This window comes from Muscardinus avellanarius (assembly GCF_963383645.1).
Source record: "Muscardinus avellanarius genome assembly, chromosome: 1".
In the NCBI taxonomy this organism is placed as follows: domain Eukaryota; kingdom Metazoa; phylum Chordata; class Mammalia; order Rodentia; family Gliridae; genus Muscardinus; species Muscardinus avellanarius.
The window spans coordinates 60,955,759-60,979,202 of NC_137786.1; the positions used below are offsets into that span (position 1 = coordinate 60,955,759).

General features: G+C 40.1%; 1 protein-coding gene across 1 annotated transcript in view; it reads left to right on the plus strand.

Moving 5' to 3' along the window:
• Nucleotides 1-23,444, plus strand: part of ARHGEF28 (Rho guanine nucleotide exchange factor 28) — a gene marked incomplete at both ends in the record, with an annotated part of 271,821 nt that overhangs the window by 110,124 nt on the left and 138,253 nt on the right. The window contains 3 exons of the mRNA XM_080715727.1: nucleotides 1,546-1,615; nucleotides 16,037-16,092; nucleotides 16,635-16,695. Of these exons, the coding sequence (XP_080571853.1) occupies nucleotides 1,546-1,615; nucleotides 16,037-16,092; nucleotides 16,635-16,695 (187 nt within the window). The remainder of the gene's footprint in view (nucleotides 1-1,545; nucleotides 1,616-16,036; nucleotides 16,093-16,634; nucleotides 16,696-23,444) is intronic.

Consider the following 23,444-nt stretch of genomic DNA (forward strand, 5'->3'; position numbering starts at 1 on the left):
TTTAATCATTTTTAAATGATCTCCTTGCAACAAAGCTTTTCCTGTTAATCAGAATGCTTATAATTTAATTCTAGAATGGGGCTAAAATAAATAAGGCAACTAGAAAATTAAATTTTCTATGGTTGCATCCTAAATTACTCATAAAATTAATATATAATAATATAGTAATTTATTGCAAGTTTTGTTTTGTGACCAGAAGCTAGCATTGTCTAGTTTCTGTTTTTTCCCATAAGCTTGACAACCCCCATCACTGAAAGATATGGGAGCTGGGCATGGTGGTGCACACTTGTAATCCCAGTATTCAGGAGGCTGAGGCAGAAGGATTGCGGTTCTTGGACAGCCTCAGCTACTTAGTGAGGTTCTTTGCAATTTAGTGAGACTTTGTTTCAAAATAAAGAATAAAAAATAGGGCTGAGCATATGGCTCGGAGGTAGAATGCTCCTGGGTTCCATCCCCAGTACTAAAAAAAAAAAAAAAAAAAAAAAGATACACGGGATTCAAGATCAAGTCTGACTCCAGGTAAATGTGTGAATCAGGTGATTGTCTCAGGCCTTGGAATGATGACCCCTCCTCTAGCCCCAGGTCCTTCTGCTGCCGATTTCTCAGTAAGTCCCAGCATAGACTTGACTGGTTTTTCCCTTAATTCCATGAGGGCCCTGGAAGAGAGAAGAATGCCGTGTCCTGGAAGAGGGCTGGTACAATTAGGAGTCCATGGAGGCATGTGACCAGATACTTCCCCCTCCTTTGTGGCTCAGCAAATTGTGTGTATTTTCATGTTCTTTTTGCTCAGCCTCAGGATGCAGATCCAAAATGGTCAACGAATGAGGTACTCAATTCACTAGGCTTAATAACCTGCCTGGCAGGATTCAGGGGTCTGTGTCTGTTGTGTGGTTACCCACCAAGGCGGCCCAAGATTTATTTTGAAACATGTGCTAATGCAATTTTGAGCTGTTTTACCATTTGGCACATCAACAAGTAATTCAGTATTTCTTCACATTTTCACTGGCTATGGGGAATGTATCTGAAAAGAAAATCCAGATGGTCCCAAGAAGGCAGCTTGGGCCACGGCTGGCTGCACTGGTGTGTGTCAGCTTGCAGCTCAAGGCATCCTTTTCTGACTCTGGTCATCCTCGGTCCTCCCTGTGATTGTGTTACTGTCCTCACTGCCATCCTCCAACAGCCCTGTGCCTTACAGTAGACATGTGGGTGGCTCTGGGTGGGCAGATGCACAAACCAGTGGCCCTTATGATGGTCTTAAGATTCTCTGTTCTCTTTCTGTTTCATGCATCACATTCTTGAGGGCCTTTTGGTGGTTGTAACCTGCAGAAGCAGATTGGTATCAGGGACAGTTTTGGTGCCTGCCTCTGGGTTTCTTTGTCTTCTCTCTGGGGGCACCGGCTCTGTGTTCTCCCAACAGTTTTACCCACATCTTTCTTTCCCACCCTTCTCAGCTCTGAGATTCACCATTGGGATTTATGATGTCTCTTTGTTGCATAACAGAAGCCTCAAATAATTTTCAGCAATTTTTTCCCCTTTATTTTTTAGGCTCTTGAGCAAAAAGCCAAGCCAGAGGAAAGACCAGCTGTGCCCTGCCGACCTACAGATACCGAAGAAGGTATACCTGCTCCTGTTCCACCTGTGCAACCCAGAAAGTAGAGGACTCGCTAGCTAATGAGTCTATTAAAGTGTATGGCGAGGGAGGCATGAGGCAAGAGGCTTGAGGCGAACTCTGGGGTCATGGGATACAACAAAGCTCTGGGTTTGCTCACAGTGTCAAAGGCAGCCTACTGTTTGTTTCCACTTTTTATTCCAGTAATATTCACCAAAGAGCTGTTTGCAGGTGCTGGGCCAGGTCCTCACCTTTCTGATCATAGCACTCTCTGGATATGAATAGCTCGTTCTCTTAATTCCAAAGCTTGGCTCATTCATTCATTCCTACCCTTGATCACTTATTCCTTTGTTCATCCAACCTTTGTGGAGCTCCTCCTCTGGGCTGGTCCAGTGGACCAGGGGATGCTTTGGAAATCATGAAGATGTATTGATACAAGGTGTGGGCAGCACCACTAGCATTTAGAGGTGAGGGTTCAAGGCTGCTGGATGCTCATTAAGATTTGAGGCATCTGTCTGTGACTAAGAGTCATACAGCTAGTTCTAAGACTAAATGCATAATTCTAATGGTGAGAGTTCACATAGAGAGAAATTTTTATAATACATGATCACTATTCTGAAAGCCACATCATATCAAATAGAATCATGCTGGTGCCACCCTTGTACATGGTCCCAGCTCACCTGCAGGAACATCATCTTTCATTTTCTCCAACTTGGCAGTTTCTTAGGACACACAGTCCTGCAGTTCATATCCTTTCTTTTTTTCCCTATACAAATCTGTAAGTCTTCATAATAAACACAAGGGTTTATTTTAGAAGCAGTCTTACGTCTGTTTTTATTCATTCCTGTATTTATCTGGAATGCATTCTGAAACCAGGGAGAATCTAGTAACAATCTGACCACATTACTGTGTCTTCTAGGGTTGCTAAGGAGAGAGAGCTCTCTGTGTGTTTAAATACATAGTATCTTATTATCAGCTGCTTTCCTCTTGCTTCCTTTTTTAGGGTATTATATTGACTTCAGTTTTTTGAAATTGTATGTGAAGATAAGGCCACATATTTGAAGAGGTAGAGTTACATTATTAATTTAATTTCAGGATAGTGAAGGACCACTATGAAGTATCTGGTAATGTAAAAGGACATTGGACTGATAGGGCTGAGAAGGATCAGGCTAGATGCTATAGTTAGGGGGGGAAAGCCAGGCATAGTCTTTGTTCCTACCCACCACCATTACCAAATGGTTAATACCTTCAATGCTGCTTCCAGCTGGCATCACAGAATGGTTGCATTCCAAGTGTTTGTCAGGTACTGTAATCTTAATCTCCTTGCCCTATGTTGGTTAGACAGCTCCTCAAGGAGGAGCATTTGTGGTGAGTTTCTGAAAGTCTGTGTGGTCTGTCCACTCTGCACCTGCCCCTAGGTTGAGCCTGATCATCTGCGCTCCTGTCCGCGCCACCTCCGCGGGGCCTAGTGGAGCTGCCTTGCTGCTGTCTGGGCGAGGCTGCGGCTGTCTTGAGGAAGCCACAGTTCTTGCCTGCCCAAGGAGTTGGTGTATTACTTCATGATTTGTCCTTGAAGACTAGGATGAGAAACTTCTTCCTAGTCTCTTGTGGGGACCGCTGGCTTCGCCTTACTGCTCTAAAATCAGGTCCCTTACCTCTAGTTGACTGATAAAAACCTTGAAGCTAAGTTTCTGGCTTGCCAATTGCAAATGTCTGGGGCACTGCTCACTACATTTTATATTATCCTTATTTCTTATTTAAGCCTCTACTTTGTTTTATAAGTCAGCTTCTAATTTTTTTTAGATAATCTTGTATATCTTTCTTCCTCTATAATCCTCCTTCAAATGAATTGAGAACAAAATGAAGTGGGAAAGCTTACTCACCAAGTGCTGTGTGCACGAAAGTCAGTATCGCTGTGACCTATATTATGATGTGAGACTATAATGCACCAATAAAAGTATAAAAAATCAGTATTTAAATTCTGAGTTCATGTGCTTGAGGGGATTACAGTTTGGAGTTGGGGCAGGATAACAAGCTCTCCCAAAGAGTATGATAAATGTTTCTGAAGTCGTTTGCAAGTGGTACTCTGAGTATGCTGAAGACTGACGGTGTGAGGCAGTTGGCTGATGAAGCTTCCTGGAAGAGGTGACCTTGAGCTGTGAGCTGAGGGAATTTCAGTATTGGAAATACATGCAGCACAGAGTCCTGAAACAGATGATGCACTGGGGAACATGTAGACCATTCTGCAGGCCTAGACTGTAGGGGTATGTGAGCACATGTGTGCATGCACGCGTATGTGTATGTGTATGTGAGTGTGTGTGTGTGTGTGTGTGTGTGTGTGTGTGTGTGTTGGTGGTGCCAGGAACATGTACTTGAGAGGCAGGTAGATCAGCAGGCCTTATGCAAGAGGCAAAGAGCAGGTACTCCTCCCTGATGGCTCTAGGAACTGTTTGAAGCAATTAGATTAGAATATTGTTTTAGAAAGGTCACTCTGGTGTGTGTATAGAGAATGGATTTGAGGGACCAAGGGGATGGTAGGGGACCAGCCAGGGAGCAGCTGTCATTAATGCAGCAGAGGGGTTGCCCTGCAGGAGTATAATGAGATGGGAGCCAGGGACAGCCAAGTCCTCTCCTGAAGGTGTAAGGTCTGATTGGGTGAGGAAGGAGGATGACTCCTCCATCCCTCACTGTGTCCCTAGGTGGGATGGACTTTACAGGAAGCAGGATTGCCACAAAAATATGTACTCATTTTAAATAGGTGGAATTTGATCGATTTATGGAGCAGCAAGGGAAGAGGACTGAAATTACCAAGCCAAAGGAGTTTGGGTAGAAACCCAAGCCCTCTAGCTAAAAATGATTAATGTGTGTATTTTACTTTATATTTTTGGTATTGGGAATTGAACCCAGAGGCATTCTGTCTCTAAGCTATGCCCTCAGCCCGATTTTATTTCTTTATTTGGAAATAGGGTCTCACTAGGTTTCTGAGAGCCTTGCTACATTATGGAGACTGGCTTTGAACCTGCAATCTGCCTGTCTCAGCCTCCCAAGTACTGAGATGTGCCACCACTCCTGGAAAATGTGTATATTTTATAGAACTTCTAGAGAATACTTTTTCATTTATCTACCCTGGAAGGAATATTAGGAACTGTGTGTACATTCCAGCAGAGGGCAGTATTCAACTAAAGTGAAAATATTCAGTTAGTTTTTGCCATTTATGAGCCTGCAGGAGACTCAGCTGGAAGAACAAAACATTTTGAGCATAAAAACTTACTCCCCCACCAGCCCTAAAACAAACTTGTTCTTCGAGATCTGCTAGAAGACTTTAAAAAATAGATTGTCCTTTTCTCTTCCTTCCGGGGCATTTGGTATAGGGGGAGACTCTAAGCTTCTATCTATAGCCATAATAGTTTATTACTTTAGCCTGGGAATTAACTCTGCTGTCTTTGTGAGTGTGCTAAATGATTTTATTATTATTCCTATGAACGAATTACATTTTTATAATTTCATGATTATAATTGCATTTGCAGAACAAAGGAAGTTTTCTGGAATTAATTAAATGGCCCCACAGTCATTTTACTTTTCACATGCTCAGATTAATATGCTAATTTTTAGTATTTATTATTTTAGAACAAACCAGCTCAATTTCCCCCCTTGCCTTCTTATCCTTATTTCATTTCTCTATTCTAGAATTTCCTAAAATGCAGTGTGCAAAATGCTAGTCTTAGATGTTCTGAAAAATAAGAATTGTTTGGCCAAATCAGTAGAAAATGATGTATAGGAAACTCTATGTTGGGGATCCAAAAATCACTTAATGTTTCATAGGTTCTAATAAGTCAAGAAACAGTGAACATATGCAAACCTGTCTAACCTAGTAGACCTTCGACTTGGCGGATCGCCAAAGAAGCCCCTTTGTGTAGATCTCAGCATCCCATGGAAGTGGTCTGTGGAAGACACTTTGGAGAAGGATGCTGCAACTACTCCTCCTGACCTCTCCTCGAGAGACACACTTCATCCCTCCTCACTGTCACCTGGTCCTCAGCATTCATTGATAGAGTAATATCACAATGGAAACATTGCAGGAAGCATTTTTCAAGCTACTTATAATCATCTTGAATATTCAAGACCTTCCATGCCTCCCAACATGCTTACAATTCTCTTTTTTAAAATTAACACATACTAGCCGGGCGTGGTGGCGCACGCTTGTAATCCCAGCATTTGGGAGGCAGAGACCGGAGGATCGCAGTTCGCGGACAGCCTCAGCTAATTAGTGAGGCCCTCTGCAACTCAGTGAGACCCGGTTTCAAAATAAAGAATAAAAAATTGGGCAGGGGGTGTAGCTCGGAGGTCAAATGCCTCTGGGTTCCATCCCCAGACCCGCAAAAAAAAAAAAAATTAACACATACTAAATCTACATATTGATGGGATTCAATTTAATATTTCTCTATATGCAGACAGGGTATATTTATCAAATGTATTTTGGGAGGCCACTGCCTGCCTAGAGTCTTTTGTCTATAAAGCAAGCTGAGAACCATTACAATACCACTTATTACTAGATGAATCCAGTTTCTTTTTTATTCTTTTTTAGTTAAAAAAAGAACTGTGTGATATGCTGTCTCCACTTTTGTGTCACTCGTTTATAACTTTGTTAGTTCCTCCTCATAAATTACCTCCCATATTTTCATTAACAAGGAAATAGGAAGTGGGAATTGCATCATGATTCTCAGTCACAAAAGAGGACAAAGTCGTTTCCTTCAGGGCCGAGGCAGCAGATTCAGATGTGATCCTGTGTGGAACTGCAGGAGAGGCCGCAGATCCAAACACGACACAGTCTGGGTGGACACGAATCCTGTAGGTGCCTTTACTGGTCCATGCAGTAAGTGTTTCATGAGTGCCCACTTTGTATCAGGCTATGTTCCAGGAACTGGCAAATATAGCAGTCACCACAAAAAGGCAACGAGAAAACACCCTGCTCTCAAGGAGTCTACTTTTATTTGTTCCCCTAAGCATTTGTTAGTAGCTTCAATGGGCCAGACACTGTTCTAGCGCTAGGCATACAGTTGTGAGCTGTGTGAAGTGTGTACACTCATGGAGCACACATACCAGCGGTTGAGGGGAGGAACATTTCAGGAAGCCAGGAGTCTTTTTCATTGTATTCTGGAGGAAGCAGCATCATCAGGAGGTTATATAACTTGCCTGAGATGACACAGCTTGCCCAGGCAGTCAGAAGAAGGGTTAGGAGTCCACGCACTTACCCACTGCACAGCATCCCAGCCAGTCTCATGTAACAGAAGGGCAGTGTATTTAGTGTTTGGACTTCTAGTCCAGCCTTTGTGTGATGGATAAAGTTTAAGCATTAGAATCTGCCAAAAAATGAGGTCCATTCCAAATAGTAATCTGTCTCAAGACCTTGTGACTAGGAGATGTGTGTGTGAATTGCCTGCACAGGCTTGTCTTGATGACACATGCCAGCAACAAGCAGACTCTGCTAAGGCCTCACCTTTGCCATGAATGGGCTCTTGAGCACACACACATTGAACATTACTTGGTTGTGTTTGCTTTTTTTTGATAATGGTGGCAGGTGGTGGTTGTGGAGATGTCATTTAATGCTTTATAGTAAGATTGAAATGGAAAAAAATATGTGTAGAGCATCTTCCCTAGTATCTAACAAGGTGGATGCTTAATGCATGGGGTTCAATTCTGAGAGCAATACATGCCTATAACAAGTTTGATGGTAAAGGTATATGTTTTTAGATATCAGGGCATTCGTGTTGCACGGACTAAAGGTCAACAGAATTTTCAACTGAATATCCTTTAGATAGAGTTGTAGCACTTTCTTGTGAACTTTGGTTTGTGAGATCCAGAGGGGGTTGAGTGCTGGATTCTCCTTATTTAAATATTTCCTATGACTTATTGATTGACTTTGATATGTTTTATGAATTACATCATGTACATTTGGGAATTTCCCTCTTCCCTCCTCCCACACCCCTCAGCTAAGGCCTTATTTGCTTATCTATGTTTTCTACTTCCTCGTCTAGAATTCTTCCTATGACCCTTTTTCTCCCTAGCTTCACATATTAGGGAGAGCATCGATTTTTAAATTTTCTGTGACTGACTAATTTCACTTAGCATAATGTTCTCCAGGTCCATCCATTTCCTTGCAAATGGCATAATTTTGTTCTTCTTTATGACCGAGTAAAATTGCATTGTGTACATGTCCCATAGTTTTGTAATCCATTCAACTGTTGATGGACATCTTGGTTGGTTCCATTGTTTGGCAATGTAAATTGTACAGCTATGAACTTAGATACGCATGCGTTAGTCTGGTAGTTTGGTTTCCATCCTTTTGGTAGTTACCCAAAAGTGGTATTGCTGGATCATATGGTAGGTTCATTCCCATTCTTCTGAGGATCCTCCATACAGGTTTCCAAAGTGTTTGCACTAATTTGCAGTCCCACCAACAATGTGTTAGAGTTCCTACTTCTCCACATCCTCACTAGCATTTGTTGTTTGTGTTTTGAATGATTGACATTAGTTTTGATTTTCATCTCTCTGATTGCTAATGATGTTGAATATTTTTTCATACTTTTAATGGCCATTTGAATTTCTTCTATTGTGATTTGTCTATTTAGTTTACTTGCCCATTTTGGGGGGTGGGAATTGGGGAAAGGCTAAATAAGTGATGTGTGCATGTATGCCTCTACCATCTTGTATCCCATTAGTATGTATGACTATAATGCACCAATAAAAATGAAAGAAAGAAAAAATTTGAGATTAGGTAAAGAACACAATTAAATATTTTTCTATGAAGCATTAGAGGAAAACAAGAGGGTTTTTTTTTAAAATCTACACCTAATTTTCTTCCCAATATTTTTTATTTTACTTATTTTATTTTGTCTTTTATTATTGGTGGATTGTAGTCATATATTATGATGGAGTTTGGAGTGTTAGAGACATACATGCACATAACATTTGGTGAGCCTCCACCAGGTCCCACCCTACTCCCTCTCTGTGCAGGACATTGGGATTAGCATTGATAATTTGTATATGTACATCCTGTCTATTGGTGTTTCCTTAAGCCATTAATCCCTTTCCATCACCCCACTAGGGTTTCTCCTCCTTTGTCTAGAGTCCCTTCTGTATCCCAATTTCTCCCTAGCTTCCACATATGAGGGAAAACATTGGACCTTTCACTCTTTGTGTGATTAATCTCAGTTAGCATAATATCCCCCAGTCCATTTTCCTGCTAATGACATAATTTTGTTCTTTTTTATGGCTGAATAGAATTCCATTGTGTGTGTATCCCATAATTTTGCAATCCATTCATCTGTTGATTGACACCTAGGTTGATAGATTTCTCTCTCTTTTTTTCTTTCCCTCCTTCCTTTTTCCCTCTTTCTCTCTTTCCCTCCGTCTCTTTCTTTCTCTTTCTTTCTTTCTTTCTTTCTTTCTTTCTTTCTTTCTTTCTTTCTTTCCTTCCTTCCTTCCTTCCTTCCTTCCTTCCACTGGGGATTGAACCCAGGGGCATTCTATCTCTGAGCTACAATCCTAGACCTATTTTGTTTTTATTTGAAGACAGGGTTCCACTGGGTTGATGAAAATTTCACTAGTTGCTTAATCTGTCCTCAAACCTGTGATCCTCTTGTCTCAGCTTCCCAAGTACTGGGATTACAGGCATGTGCCACCATACCTGGATAGATTTCTTATTTTAAATTTCTCAGTGATTTTTAGAATTATTATATGTGGTTCCAATATATTATCAAGTTATAGCTTCTGAAAGCTAGGGCAGCTGTGAACTGACGTGTTGAGGACTGAGGACAGTACTTGGGAAGCTGTTCTGGAAGGAGATTACTCAGTTGAAGGCACAAGTGTGTTCTATTCCCTTGCATGAAGTATCTGTCTAACACTGTGACTAGCCTCATGCATTTAGAAGAAGGATATTTTGGCATTTTCAACACAATTTTAAAAGTCAGACACAAAATGGCAAATACCACATTTTGAGTTATAGAAGTTTAAAGAAGTTGGCCTCAAAGAAGCAGAGAATAGAACAGTGATCACTAGAGGCTGTGAAGGAGAGAGAGAGAGGGAAACTGGAGGGAGGTTGGATAATGGGTATCAATATAGTTACACAGCAAGAATAAATTCTAGTGTTCTACAGCATAGCAGGGTGACTATAGTTATGACAACTTACATATTTTATGAACACTGGATGAGATGAATTTGTAGGCTCCTCAAAGAAATGATGGAGAAGCTATTATACATTGTATACTTCCATTAAATTGTGACACTGTGATCTCTAAATATATACAATTATGTCAAAAAAAATAGACACACACACACACACACACACACACACACACACACACACCTCAGGAAGTAATTTGTTGTTATTTCTTTTATTTTACAGAGCAGTTTAGGCTTTTTTACATTTTCTTTAAAGACTGGCTTTTCCAGTCCTCTTCTCCTAAGAAGAACAACTTTTTTTCTTACTGTTAAAATATGAAGGATAAAGTAGGATATCAAGCTAATCTGCTGCTCATTTTGTATATTATTAAAATAATATCAGCATTTTCTCATAAACATAAAAATTCTCCTCCTCACCTTCTTGTTTATCATAGAATTAAAGGATCGTGGCTTGAACTGGAAAGAATTGGAAAGTTCATAAAATAAAAAAGTAAAAGAATATAAAAAATTAAACAACAAAAAAATTGGAGAGTTCATTGGGTTGAACTACCTCATGTGTGAGGTTCGGAGGCTTCTGGTTCAGAGGCTCCTTAGAGCTCACCTAGAGGCAACAGATTTGGTTCCTGTCTGATGTGGAGCCTGTGTTCCAGCTGGGTCAAATCAGCAATCTGGAGAGAAGAGATGAGTGTTAAACTCAGCTAATGATTCTAATGGAGTTGAAATGAGCTTAACTGAACATGTAGCCTATATTTGTTTCTTTCTTGAATTGAAGTAGAACCTAAGTTTGAAGTCTGGAGAACATGAAAGCAATTCTAAAAGAAAATCGAATTTTGTATCTTTGAAAGATGATTTGCCTCATCTTACTGAAGCAGTTGATTAAATTAGAAAAAAAGCATACCCCGATTTCACTTTGAAATACAATGACTTGGAGCTTTTGCTTAATTGATAATTGAAACCAAATTTGGGGGCTGAGTGTATCGTTTTCCCCCCGTAACTCAATTATTTACTTTGAGATTTACTGGGGTGAGGATGCATAGGAGATGTAAAAATCCATACAAGATATATTAAGCATAGAATTATCATATGACAACAATGATACACTTCTAGGTATATATTCAACTATACTCCTAAGTATATACTCAAAATAAATGAAAATATATATCTACATAAAAATCTGCATGAATGTTTATAGCAAGATTGTTGTGGAAACACACAGACATCTGAGGAGTAAACAAAATGTGGTATGGATGTATATGGATAGATAGAGATCATTATTTTTATTACTGTTGTTGTAGTACCTAGGGATTGAACTGAGAGGCATTCTACCTCTAAACTACATCCCAAGTCCTATCTCACTGTTTACTTTAGAAACAAGGTCTCACTTGGTTAGTGAGAGTCTCTCTGAGTTGCTGAGACTGGTCTTGAACCTGTGATCTTACTGTCTCAGCCTCTCAAGTACTGAAGTACTGACACAGTATTACAACATGGCTAAGACTTGGAATCATTATGCTAAGTGAGAGAAGCCAATCACACAAGACCACATCTTGTGATTTCATTTATATAAAATGTCCTGAATAGGCAAATCCATGGAGACAGGAAACAGATTAGTGGTTACCTAGGGCTGGGTTGCAGGAGGTGTGTGGTGGGTGGTTGGGGAGACATGAGATAATGGATGTGGGGTTTCTTGTTGAGGTGATGAAAATGTTCTGAAATTGACTGTGGTCATGGTTTTCATAGCTCTGAAGATATGAAAACCAATTGCACTGCATGTGTTAAATGGGTGAATTGTACAGAGTGTGAATGAATTACACCTCAATAAAGCTATATATATGTATCGTTTATACATATTTTGTATAAATTTGTAAATTTATACAAAAATTTATAAATTAAAATTTATAAATTAAATTTATAAATTAAATTTTGGTATACGTTTGGCATATACCTCTCTTATATACCTATGCATGGGGTATATGCTAAAATTAAATTCAGTGGTGTGTGTATATTGATCTTCAAGTTTTCTTGTAATAATAACTGTTGTGGCTTAAAACAAGTATTGAAAGTAATTTAAATTTACAAAACTGTATTTCAAGCAAACATCTTAAATTCTTTTCAAAATAATTCAGAGTATAAGTATAAACACTATACTCCAAAATTCATTTTGGAGTTGCTTGAGGGCAGGGATGTCTTGGTATCTTTTCTTGCAGCTGCAGTTGCGTAGGGACCATAGGGACCAGCAGAGCTTGTCAAATTGGCTGGCATCTTGGCACTCTGGGGTGAAAATGCTCCTTTTGATGCTTCAGTAGATAAGTGCCTCCTTATTTCTCTTGGTCCATATATACCCTTGGCAGGCAGAATGAAAGTTCTCATTAGTATTCTCACTTTTAGGAAAAAGGAGCAACTGGGATGTTGAAATAGAAGTGCAAAGCGTTGTAATCGTTGCTGGATTGAGAGTGCTCATTCCCATTGCCACTTTATGTATCTGGCAGTTGTGAATTGAATGTGTGCGCTGGGTTAAAACATGGCGGCAGTAGGTGGAGGTGAAGTGGTTTCCAGTGAAACGTCAATGCACAGCTGGCGGGCAGTGGGTGGCTTTGGAATGACAGTGGAAAGGGCGGGAGGAACAAGGGGAAGTGCTCTGCTATCTGATCCATAACAAAACAATGATAGGTGTAATAAAACAGTGCTAGGATTGGAAATTATAATACCATAGTGCTAGTATTGAAAGTGTTTGAATTATTCATTCAAAAACCCAAACAACTTTCCCTTCTCTGTCCTGATCCACAGTTTGCTTAATGATCCACCACATGTGGTCAGCTGTATATATATATATATATATATATATATATATATATATATATATATTTTGGGCCATGCAGGTACAGGTGGGGGAGAGAAGCATTTATTTCTTCAGTACCTAGAATGTGCTAAGCAGGGGACAAAAGTGCTGGGTCAAAATCAATTTGGCTCCAGTTCTCCTAGAATTCACAACCTATGGAGAGAAAACCATTCACTCAAAGACCATCAACTGCTCGCCATGTATTATGAGAGGGGGACCCAGGGCCAACTTTAAACACCATCAGGGGATTTTCTTGGCCTTTGTGAGGCAGGCAGGGCAAATGGAGAGCTTGGCCATTGTTTTCCAACTGGGCTCTTGATGTTGCCCTGCAGATCTAAGCCAGGTGTGGACTTAGATGGTTGAACCTAAGGCTGGGCAAGGCAGCACTGGTGGTCTAGCTGGCTTTGATTATGACTCTTATAGTCCTCCTTCCTTGGGGAGTAGTTGGATGGAATAACTAAAGGCAATTAACGAAAAGTATGGGGTATCCGGTATTTTTGGTGTAAGCTTTTTCTTTGCTTACACCAAAGACTCTGGTCTCCGTTTACAAAAGGAGACAGTAAAACTTGTACACAGTGTTGGGATTTTTTTTTTTTTGGCAAATTTTCTTAATGAGAATTGATATTAATCTTACAGCTACTTAACCCTGATTAAAAAATCCTGTTTGCTAGTGCTATGTCATTAGTGAACATAAGTATTAGAGATTATCTCTTGTTTTATGATAGTTTGGCTGTTAAAAAAAAACATGTTTATCAAGTTTGGTAAGTCTGATTTAGAGGGGTAATCCATCCTTCTGGGTGGGCATTGAAGGCAAGATTAATAGGCCTGGAAGACAGAATAGCTAGAGTTACTGATACCATTATCTGCTGAAGGTTGCTATAGCAACGAGTGGTTTGATTGCACTGAACATTGGGTGGTTCAGTGGGTTAGTGTAAATGGATCCTACTAATTTAGCAGAAACTCTCCTGCAGCAATTTAATTAAACCCTGGTAGAATGAGTGCCAAATTCTTTAAAACCTCTAAGATATAGTTCTGTTTAGTCCTAGATTAATTAAAGATATGTTATTATCCTGAGTCTGCATATTGTCACAAACTTTAAAACAGTTTTTCAGGATAGAGACTTTATAAATTTGAATGTTATTTTTCAAACTAAGTGTATACATTATGTGAAACTCGTGTAATACGGGTTGTAGTGTTTTCTCTAAAATGAAGGGGAAAAAATCACAGGTGATTATAAGGGGAAAAAATGGTCGTGTTACCCTCCTTTCAGGGTAGGATGGCGGAGAATGAGGAACCTGAACTCCCAGTTATGAACCTGTCCTTTGATACTGAAAACAAGGTTACAGATGATACCATCTTTTTTTTCATAATCAATCAGGAATAAAATATACTCTTCTTCTCAATAAATGCTCTATGTATAGAATTCTTAAGAGATGCAGTGTGACAATCATTTAAGAGTGAGTAGTCTCAGATGACTTTAGAGAAATATCCTATAAAGGGCAGAAGTTTGGCTCTCGTTACCTACTGCAGATATGTCTGTTGAAACTTTGGTTCTGATTATACTTCCATTCTTTTGAACATAGAGTTAATTTCTCCAATTTTTATGATGTGGGTACATGAGTTTCAAAACAAAATGAAACCCTGGCAGGTGCTTCACATCAGTTTTCTGCATAACTGCAGTGGGATGAAGTACTAAACTTTAGCTGTGCTTCGTACACTGGCACTTAAAAGTGGACTCTTGAAGGGGGAGGTTGGCTGGTTTTGACATTTCTGACCTTTCTGGGGGAGTCGTGGTTAATGCAGATGTCACTCTGCTGCCACCTGGAGGCTCTGTGTGGGATGTGCATTAAAGGCTGGCCTGGGTCTGGAAAGAGGAGCTGCCCAGGCAGGCTGTGTGTCCGCTGCAGCTTGGTCCCCCTGGTGGGAACTCTTGTCAGTATCACACAAAATTGAGGTCATTACTTTTTTGTGTGTGGTACTGGGGATGGAACCCACGGGCATTATACCTCCGAGTTACACCCCCAGTCCTATTTTTAGTCTTTTTTATTTTTTGAAACAGGGTCTCACTGAGTTGTGAAGGGCCTCTAATGGTCTCCGCCTCTGCGCCACCACACCTGGCTGTTACTTTATTTTTTATAATGAAAGCTAATGTGCATTATGAAATCAAGAGTGATATACTATTTTGGAGTATAAATATAGTATTCCTTGCTTCATATTAAACAATTTCAAAGTTTTTGTTAAGTAGTTAAAAAAAAAAACTGACAAATGGGATTGTGGCTTCCCTGCCCCATCCTTGCCTTATTTTTTTATTACTCTATTTTTGTTATTTGTTCTTATTCTTATTTGTCTTGGAAAGACACATACATGAAGCTTTTACCCTTTTGCTAAACAGAAACATGAATGAAAACTCCTGGAAATAAAATGATCTTGAGTAAACCCTTTTAGATATTTGAGGCAATAGGCCACTGAAATTAATAGGAGAGTCGGGTGTGTCTAGTTAATGCATTTTCTAGGAGAACTGTGGCGTCTCCTTAGGCTCCACATCCATTAGGACCATAGGCGCCTGGATGCTGAGATTTGAGAAGAGAGCCTGGAGCCTCACAATGTTGTATATTCATACAAATTTAGGTTAAAGATTTTCAGCCATATTCCCTTACTTGTGTTGTCAGCACTTGCTCCTAGTGGTTATTTTGACTGTGGTGCCTCTCATTTCTCGGCAACTGAGTATTTAGGAAGAGAAACAATCAGTCAAGCCCAGGAAAAAAATTCCTCCTTAGGAAGACCTTCCTGTCCATTCCAGAACATCATGACCACATTGTTTCCAAGAAAACCTTTACAGAGAGAGGACGTCTAGGGTTGCCTGTGGCCAGTCGCTGCTCAGCCTGGCCTCGACTGCTCAGTAGACTCTATTGTCAGCACTGTGCAAGGAAAAGCCAAACCTCTTTTAGAATGAATTATGTTATTTGGGGACACTGAAATCAGTGTTAGTTAAGAAAATAGACGTGTGGGATTTCCCTAGGTGGGTAGGAGCCATGCCGTTATAGTCTGCACTGTTTTGAAGAGCCTTCTGTTGTGAACAGCCTTCCTTTGGAATCAAGGGCATTTATTTATTTAATGATCTCTCTTTCCCTCCCTAGGATTTTATTTGAGAGCTCCCGGGATTGTTTGTATCTGAATCTCACAAACAATATGAGCGTGCCTGGTAGTCAGGTGATCAGACAGTATATGCTAGGGAGAGATAATGTTTAAGAAGCCAAAGTTAAAAAAAATCCTAACTAGCGCTTTGCTCTAGATGGCTCCCTGCAACTCATAAACTTGTCATCTCGTGTTTTTTCTCTTTTTCTTTCTTCATTTTATTTTTAATTAACAAAAGCTTCATCAGATCCTGATGAGAGTTATTCCTTTTGCAGAGATGAAGAATTTGGTGTCTGCCAGATCACCACTGCCTGAAAAGGAGGATACAAAGGTAATGAGTGATTCCCGGCCTCATTTTTTTTTTTTTTTTACTTTGTATTTCTCTCCAGAGTTAAAGTAGAATGAAAATCTTGTGGTCATAAAAATAGAAAAAATATCCACAAATAAACAGGCATGTGTTTGAAATCCAATTTGAAATTCAATTTCCTTTATCAAATTCTCAATCTCTGTACTTTATGACCAAATTTAGCTATCTTTCAAAGTTGTTGCTATAAATTCGAGATGATTGAATGCATTTTCCAAAACAAATTTGTACTTGAAGTTTGATATCTATGGATGTTTGCCAATAATGCGTTTTATCTATGTATAGCTTTCAGATAAGTGTTTCAACTTGGACAAGCATTTTCCATATTTTTAGTGCCTAAATAATATTGATTATAATCCAAACTAGTTTTCTGTTTACATGATGTGATACATGTAAAATGGTTCTGCTGATGTTTTCAAAAATTGATTTTCTAGCTCGAAAATAAGAAACAAACGTTAAACATAGCACATGTATAATTTAAAAAATGCCACCCTATCTATCTTTTTTAGTGTGACAAAAACCTGGTGGACCAACTAAATGAACACGAGGGTCAAGACAGCCTAGATTTGGGTATGTTCCAAAATATTGCTTTCTCTGCACTCATGGGAGCATCACTGACCAGGTATACAGTGGACAAGAGTAAAATACATTTTAGCGATATGGTTTTAGTAAAATATTCTTTCCTGAGAACCTTGTCTGCTTCTTGAAACCCATCCAAGTAATTTTCTTTTCAGCACCAGTCATGATACTGTGCCTTTAAAGGTTGGCCTCCATTCACAATCTAAAAAATCAACAAAGCACTTCTGAGTAGTTTTGCCTTGCCAAATGCTGGCTTGGTGTTTGTCATAATCACCTGTTATTTCTATGGAGTAGGCACTGCCAGTGTTGTTTCAGGGAAGCAACTGAGCCACTAGCAGGGAATAAGCAGTGGGATTGAGACTCAGAATGTCATTCTGCCTGGCCCTAGAGTCTCCAAGTGTACCGCTCTCCTGCACTGACATCCAGTGTGACCTTTGGAGCTGAATCCATGTGATCTACTTCCCCCGCTCCCAGCTCAGGAAAAGACTAGATTTTGTGTGAGGTGTGGGTCTGTCGTGAATGTTCAGTCAGAGGGACCAGAAGCTTCCTTGGCAGGCTAGACATTGTTTCTTCCATGGACCTGGAAATTCTCATCTGCTCACAAATATTCTAGCCATGGGGCACCTCCCCAAATCTCTTCTCCATGCATTTTCTATTTCCTCAAGGCTAATCCAAGTCCCCAGACTTATCATTTGAGTTGTTTAAAGGTGAGCAACGTATAAGGAAGCTATTGTGGGGTGAGGATGTGACTTGGGCTATCAGAGGTACCCCCTATCTGGGCACCTGGATGGTCTGTGAAGATCTCTGGGGCTGTTCAATGCCTTGCAGATGTCCACCAACCTGCTCAGTTGGTTTCTTCAGGTTCAATGAAGCTGAGGTAGCTCAAACAGCTGGGAGCACAGGTAAGCAGAGCCGTCTTAAGAGGAGGCAGGTGGCCAAGTGCTCAGGCTGATGCTCCATCAGGGAAGACTGGGACAATGCCCAGGGTGAGTTGAGTACTGAAGGTGGATGGCCTGGGAGGCACCATGAGCCAGGTCATGCAGAGGCTCACTAGAGCCGGGGGAATGTGGCTGGCACATTTGGCAGACACTGGACAGAGCAGTTACAGCAGTTGGGAAATCATGCCGCACAGAGCAGGCAAGGAGGAAGCACCCGCAGTGTCGGTTGACTGTGTTGCTGGTAGCCTGGCCATGGGCCAGGGGGGCTTTGCCTGATTTTCCTGCCTAAGGTACTTCTAAAACTGGAACAAAAACTTAGACCTATGCTAAGCCATAGGCTCTCCTCTAATATTTCTGCCACATAAGAGAAGAGGACTCATTTACTTCCTAAAGAGAGGCAGAGGAAGGAGAAAGGAAAGCAAACGTCTTGTCTCCATATAGATTGTTGTGGGCCCCAGAGCCAGCCAGGAGCAGAGCTGTTACTCAAGCATCTAGGATGTTTCATCTACAAATTTCATCATGCCCCTGGGAATGTTACCTTCAAAGAATGTTTATCAAGACAAATTGCTACGGGGAGTGGAGGCTGGCTGTAAAGAGTGTTAAATTTTAGATTTCAGCTTTAAAATCTTACTCCAGTCTCCAAGTAGTGTACTACCTGGATGAGAAGGCTTGAGCTGAAGCTGCAGCTGCCGGGTCCAGAACCAATCTGAACACTTGGCTGATAGCATCACTGTGCCTGAGGAGCAGTGTTATGAAGGACTTTAATTCAGAGGGCTATGGAAAGGGCTAGGGAGGAGCCCTCTGGTGCTAATATTTGCTCTATTGTTCATTTGAATTTCTTGGATTAAAAAAACCTCTCAACTTCATGCAACAACAATAATAATAATGACAACAACAACATAAACATTGATAATAGACTTTAAAGGAACCTCTCTAAGACATAGAAGGGGGGGGTAAGCAGTGAGTTATAGTCAGGTGATTAGCCAGAGGTTGGATGGAAAACACCTTTCACAGAGGCTACTTCGAAACTCTTGAATTCTGTATGTGCTTGTATTCAATCTCTGAAGAACTGCTGATAAAATATGTGAGAGAAAGATGTCTTTGTGGATTCGTACTATGCAAAATTGTGTGACGAGAGTTCAACGTGGTCTCATGAACTGCATCGGTGCTGTTCCAGGAGAGCTTTCTGTAGTGATGGACATGTTCTGTAGCTGTGCTATCTGGAATAATAGCCAACAGCTACCTATGTCTATTGAGTATGGAATGTGTGACCACTACCACTGAGGAACTGACTACTTAATTTTATTATATTGAACAGGGCAAACCATAAGAAATTCCCTTTGTGTTATTCTTATTGACCCCTCAGAACATCAAGAATCACACTTGCTTTTGGCTTATAGACCCTAAATAATTGTTGATTAAAGGAATAATGTTTAGGGTAGATAGTAGCTGGTAAGCTTGACCAAATCCATGCCTCAAAACCACCAGCGAGTTGTTGACCGTAGATGACACTTGTGCAGTCCTGCTCTCTGCGGATGCTGTAAAGGCCTGGTGTTTTGTTCCAAGGGAAGAGTTATACATTGAAGGCCTGGGATCTGATCCTTTGCTGTCACAGTGAAGAGTGAAGAAGCTTCTTTATACTCTGGGCAGTTAGCATGGAAGACAGGACAAAGCATTGCAAGACAATGGAAGAAAAGGAGGGAAATGAGATGATATGGGCCAGTGCTAAAGGAAAGAAGGAAGAAAAGGGTCCATTTGGCTCAAGTCAACAGGACTGAATGTGATTAAAAATAACATCAGAGCTTTACACAGAGCTAAAATCAACAGTGGGCAGCAGCAGTTGCTATACTGTGAAGGAGGAGAGTAATCATCAAGCAGGAGCCAGTGGATAGCCTGCGGGGAAGGCAGGGGTGGTGAGCCTCAGCTGCCATATTGGAATCCCAGTGGCAGACCAAGGTGCTTCAGCCTTCTGAAGCAGCAAGGCAATCAAGGCTCCCATTACTCACTCTCTCACAGACGCCTTCTAAAAGGTTGGATCTGGAAAAAGGAAACTGGCTTTGATTAGAAATTGAGATCTCCAGTTAAAAGTTGAGTTTCTGCTTGAGAACAGTGGTGCCAGTGTCTTGGGTGAATTACAGAAGCTTCTGGAAGGTGTCAGCCCTACTCTCTCAGCAAGGGGTATTCCAGAGCGTGAGTGAGGTTGTGGGTGACAGACCCCATGTAGTGACACTCACACTGAAGCTGACTTCCCTGCAACCATTTATTCCCCATGGTCTGCATTGGACTCAAGTTTGCATAAAGTTTATTTGGCAGAAGTTGTATATCATGTGACTGTTTACATGGAAAAAGTGAAGGATTGGTGAAACCAACATGACCAAACAAGACCTGTGTGAGCGTGTTTCGACTTTCCCCACCAGGAAGGTGGTGGGTGGGGGTGGGGATAGGACTGGCTGGCTGTTGTCTCTTAACCTGGGAGTCTCAACACCTCAGAGCTCTGGCATGAGGTAATGACACATCTGCTGTTGCCGCTCTGGCTGCCAGACGGTGGCTTGGTGTGAGTGCCAGAGAAGAGTTTAAACCGCCTCTTGCCGAATGAACCTTTCAGGGGAAAAAATAGTTGAGTCTTTTATAATGATAAAAATGCTGAATATTCACAGTAGAAAATTTGAAAATTATAGAAAGAGTAGAAAAGAGAGAGTAGAAAAGAGAGAAGTAGGACAAAAGGAAAAAATAGGAGAAAGAGAAAAAGAGAAAAAACATCTTTACATCCTTACTAAATTCTCTGCCAGTGTTTTATCACATCACTGTGATTATATAAAGAATAGAATTTGTGTGCATTTACATTATATACTGTCAGTAAGCTCAGTTTTAATAGGTAGCTTAAGCTGATACTGTACATTTTTCTACAGATTACTTTTGTAGAAGAAAGGGAAAAACGTTACTGATCCTCCCCCCAGGTATTTATGGCGAGTCCCTAGCCCTTAGAAAATATGTATATATATATATATATATATATATATATATATATATATATATATATATATATATATATTATTGTTGATTTTATAGAGTAGCTTGGTCTGCACATGCAGGTGCTCAAATCGCAGCCATTCTTTAAAACTTGGGGTCGCTTCAGTGCTGTTGTAATATGAGAAAAAGAAAGGTTCTTGGTGAGTGTTGGGCCAGGGAGGGGAAGCAGGAGGGAGACAGAGGAACAAGGCCGTGGAAGGAAACCTGCCTCGATACCCAAACAAAACAACAACAGAAAGCTCATCTAGCGACCAACTGGGAAGAGAAGGAAGCAGAAACAGACCGACACAGACATTAGCATCTGAGGTTCAGATTTCTCAACCTGGAAGACACAAACCTCTCATGACCTTAGATGAGGCTTAGGGGGAGAAACAAAGCTTCCATGCAGAAAGTGGAGGAGAAATATCTGTGAAGGGAAGCTGGTAGAAAATGTCTGCAAGATTCAAAGGAACAGCCCTTCTACACCAGAACTGTTAGGTGTGATACACAGCATGTTTTCAAGATCTCCATCTGTGGGTGTATCTGATAAGGAGGTCCCGGCCCTGGATTCTTGTGGAGAGCTGGGCGGAGACAGTGCAGTCAATAGTACTCGTTTGGCAAATGACTAAAAAAATAGAACTAGTTGGGTTAGTTTCCCTTTTCTTCTTACATTAACTAAAAATTTGGAAATGGAATTAATGCTACAGAACTACAAATCATTATAAGAGGACACTTTTAAGCTGCTTTTGAAAATAGGAGTTTTAAGATAGTTCAAAACAGGATTTTAAGAGCCAGGGCTGGTGTTAAGTGGAAGCCGACCCTCTATTGGTTGTTATTTAAGAGCACATGTGTATCTATATTGAAATCTTAGGAATGCTGCATGAGTCATGAAAGGAAATAAAAAAGGGAGGGAGAGAGACACTTCACAGAACTCCTTCCCTTCTAAAGAATAAGATTTCAAGCATAATTTTTGGCACATCTCTTTCTGAGCTCCCAGCTATCAAAGCTTCTTGTGGATTCATTTATCATCCTTTTTTTTTTTTTTTTTGGTAGAGGGGTAGAGGTCCTCTCTAATCTCTCTTCTAATCTCTCTACACAAAGTAAATCTTACCAGAGATTCTGTTTTGAAGTAAAGGGGTTGGGGACAGAGAAATATTCCAATTAGATGATTGAAAATATGAAGTCATTTTGTACAAATTTGAACTCAAATTTTATTTTATTTTTTGTTCACGTCAGTGAAATCTTCTTGTGGTTGTAGAGGTTTTAAAAATTGTTTTGGGTAGAAAAATGCTGACATTGGAATTCTGCAGCGTGCTGCGAGCTCCAGTTGGTTCTCCTATCAAGTGTGTTCTGCCTTCTATTCTTGTGGCTTCATTGTTTGGTCAAAATTCTCCTTGTGGAATGTGACTGAAGTGTTTTTTTCTTTAAATGAGACCATTGGAGTATTTATTGACAGACTTTTATTTCATCAATTATAAGGAAGAGAGTTGGAGGTATTTTTATCAACTGTAGACTAGGAAAACATTCCTTGCTGAAGGTAAATAGTTTATCTTGTTGTTTGTCTTTCTAATTAAAAACTCCACAAAACCAGTAAATTAAAAGTCCTAAGTCTAGGATGCTATCTGGTATATTGATGGGTCTACTCTTATGCTAATTGTTTGCTTAAAGTTGTAAAATAAAAGAGCTCCTTGAAAATCAGTTAAGATTAGGAGTTGCTCATCCAAGTCCTGTGTTATCCTGTGATCCTAAATTACGCTTACACGTTAGAATTGGATCTGGAAAATACTAAAGCCCGGTCCTGTGCCCAGAGAAGAATTATCTAATTGATTTGGAGTAGAGCCTGAGCATCAAGACTCTTAGAGGGCCCCAGGTGATTCTCAAATGCATACATAGTGGAGAAGCTCAGCCAAATATCTCTAGGGAAGCTCAGCAGTGCCGAAACCACCCCAACTCACTGGGGTTTCAGTAATCCAAGGCTTGAGAGATGGGCTTCTACTTTTGTCCCAACCGATTACAACGGGAGTTAAGGATAGCCCATTTGTATTTGATGTGCAGATTTTCAGTGATTATCACCATCCATATACTAGATCCGGGAACTGTGAAAACTTTGAAAAAATAGATTAAAAATACTTCCCAGCTACTTGAACTTAAATGAGATGGCAAAACCTCTAAAAAATGTGTTAAATATTAAGAAGAAATTGACTGCAATTTTCTGTCATTCATTAGACTTTGAGGTACACAGGCTGGAAAGAAGAGGGGTTGATGTTTACACTAATGCCATAAAGGCTTTTCTAGGTCACTTGATATTTGGATTAGCAATATCCTACCTTTAGTACATTCTAAATAGCCTTTTTCTTTCTTGAAAACCAATTTAATCCCTAAAACGTAGTTGAGGGAGGGAAAAAGCAGCAGTTCTGTCTCTGAATCCTAAATGTTTCCTTTCCCAAAATAAGATTCTCAAATCTAAATAAACCAGCTTAGTGAATAAGTTCCATAGATTCCATCCCCAAAGAAAACTTTATTTTGATGTATAAGTCAAACAGTTATTTTATGAATTTCAAGCCAGAATGACATCTTAGAGAAACAGAACCAATTTCTAAAATGTGATATAAATGAAAAAATGAAATATATTCTGAAAATGGTATTACAAAGTATTTTTAATGGAACACCCAGAAATTTCTTTCCATTTTCTTGTGGAAATTTCTTCAGAATACAGGCATTTTCAAAAGAATTTCTCTTATGGAGGGATTCTGGGCAATAGGCTTGATTATGCCATGAACATATTTATGGGAG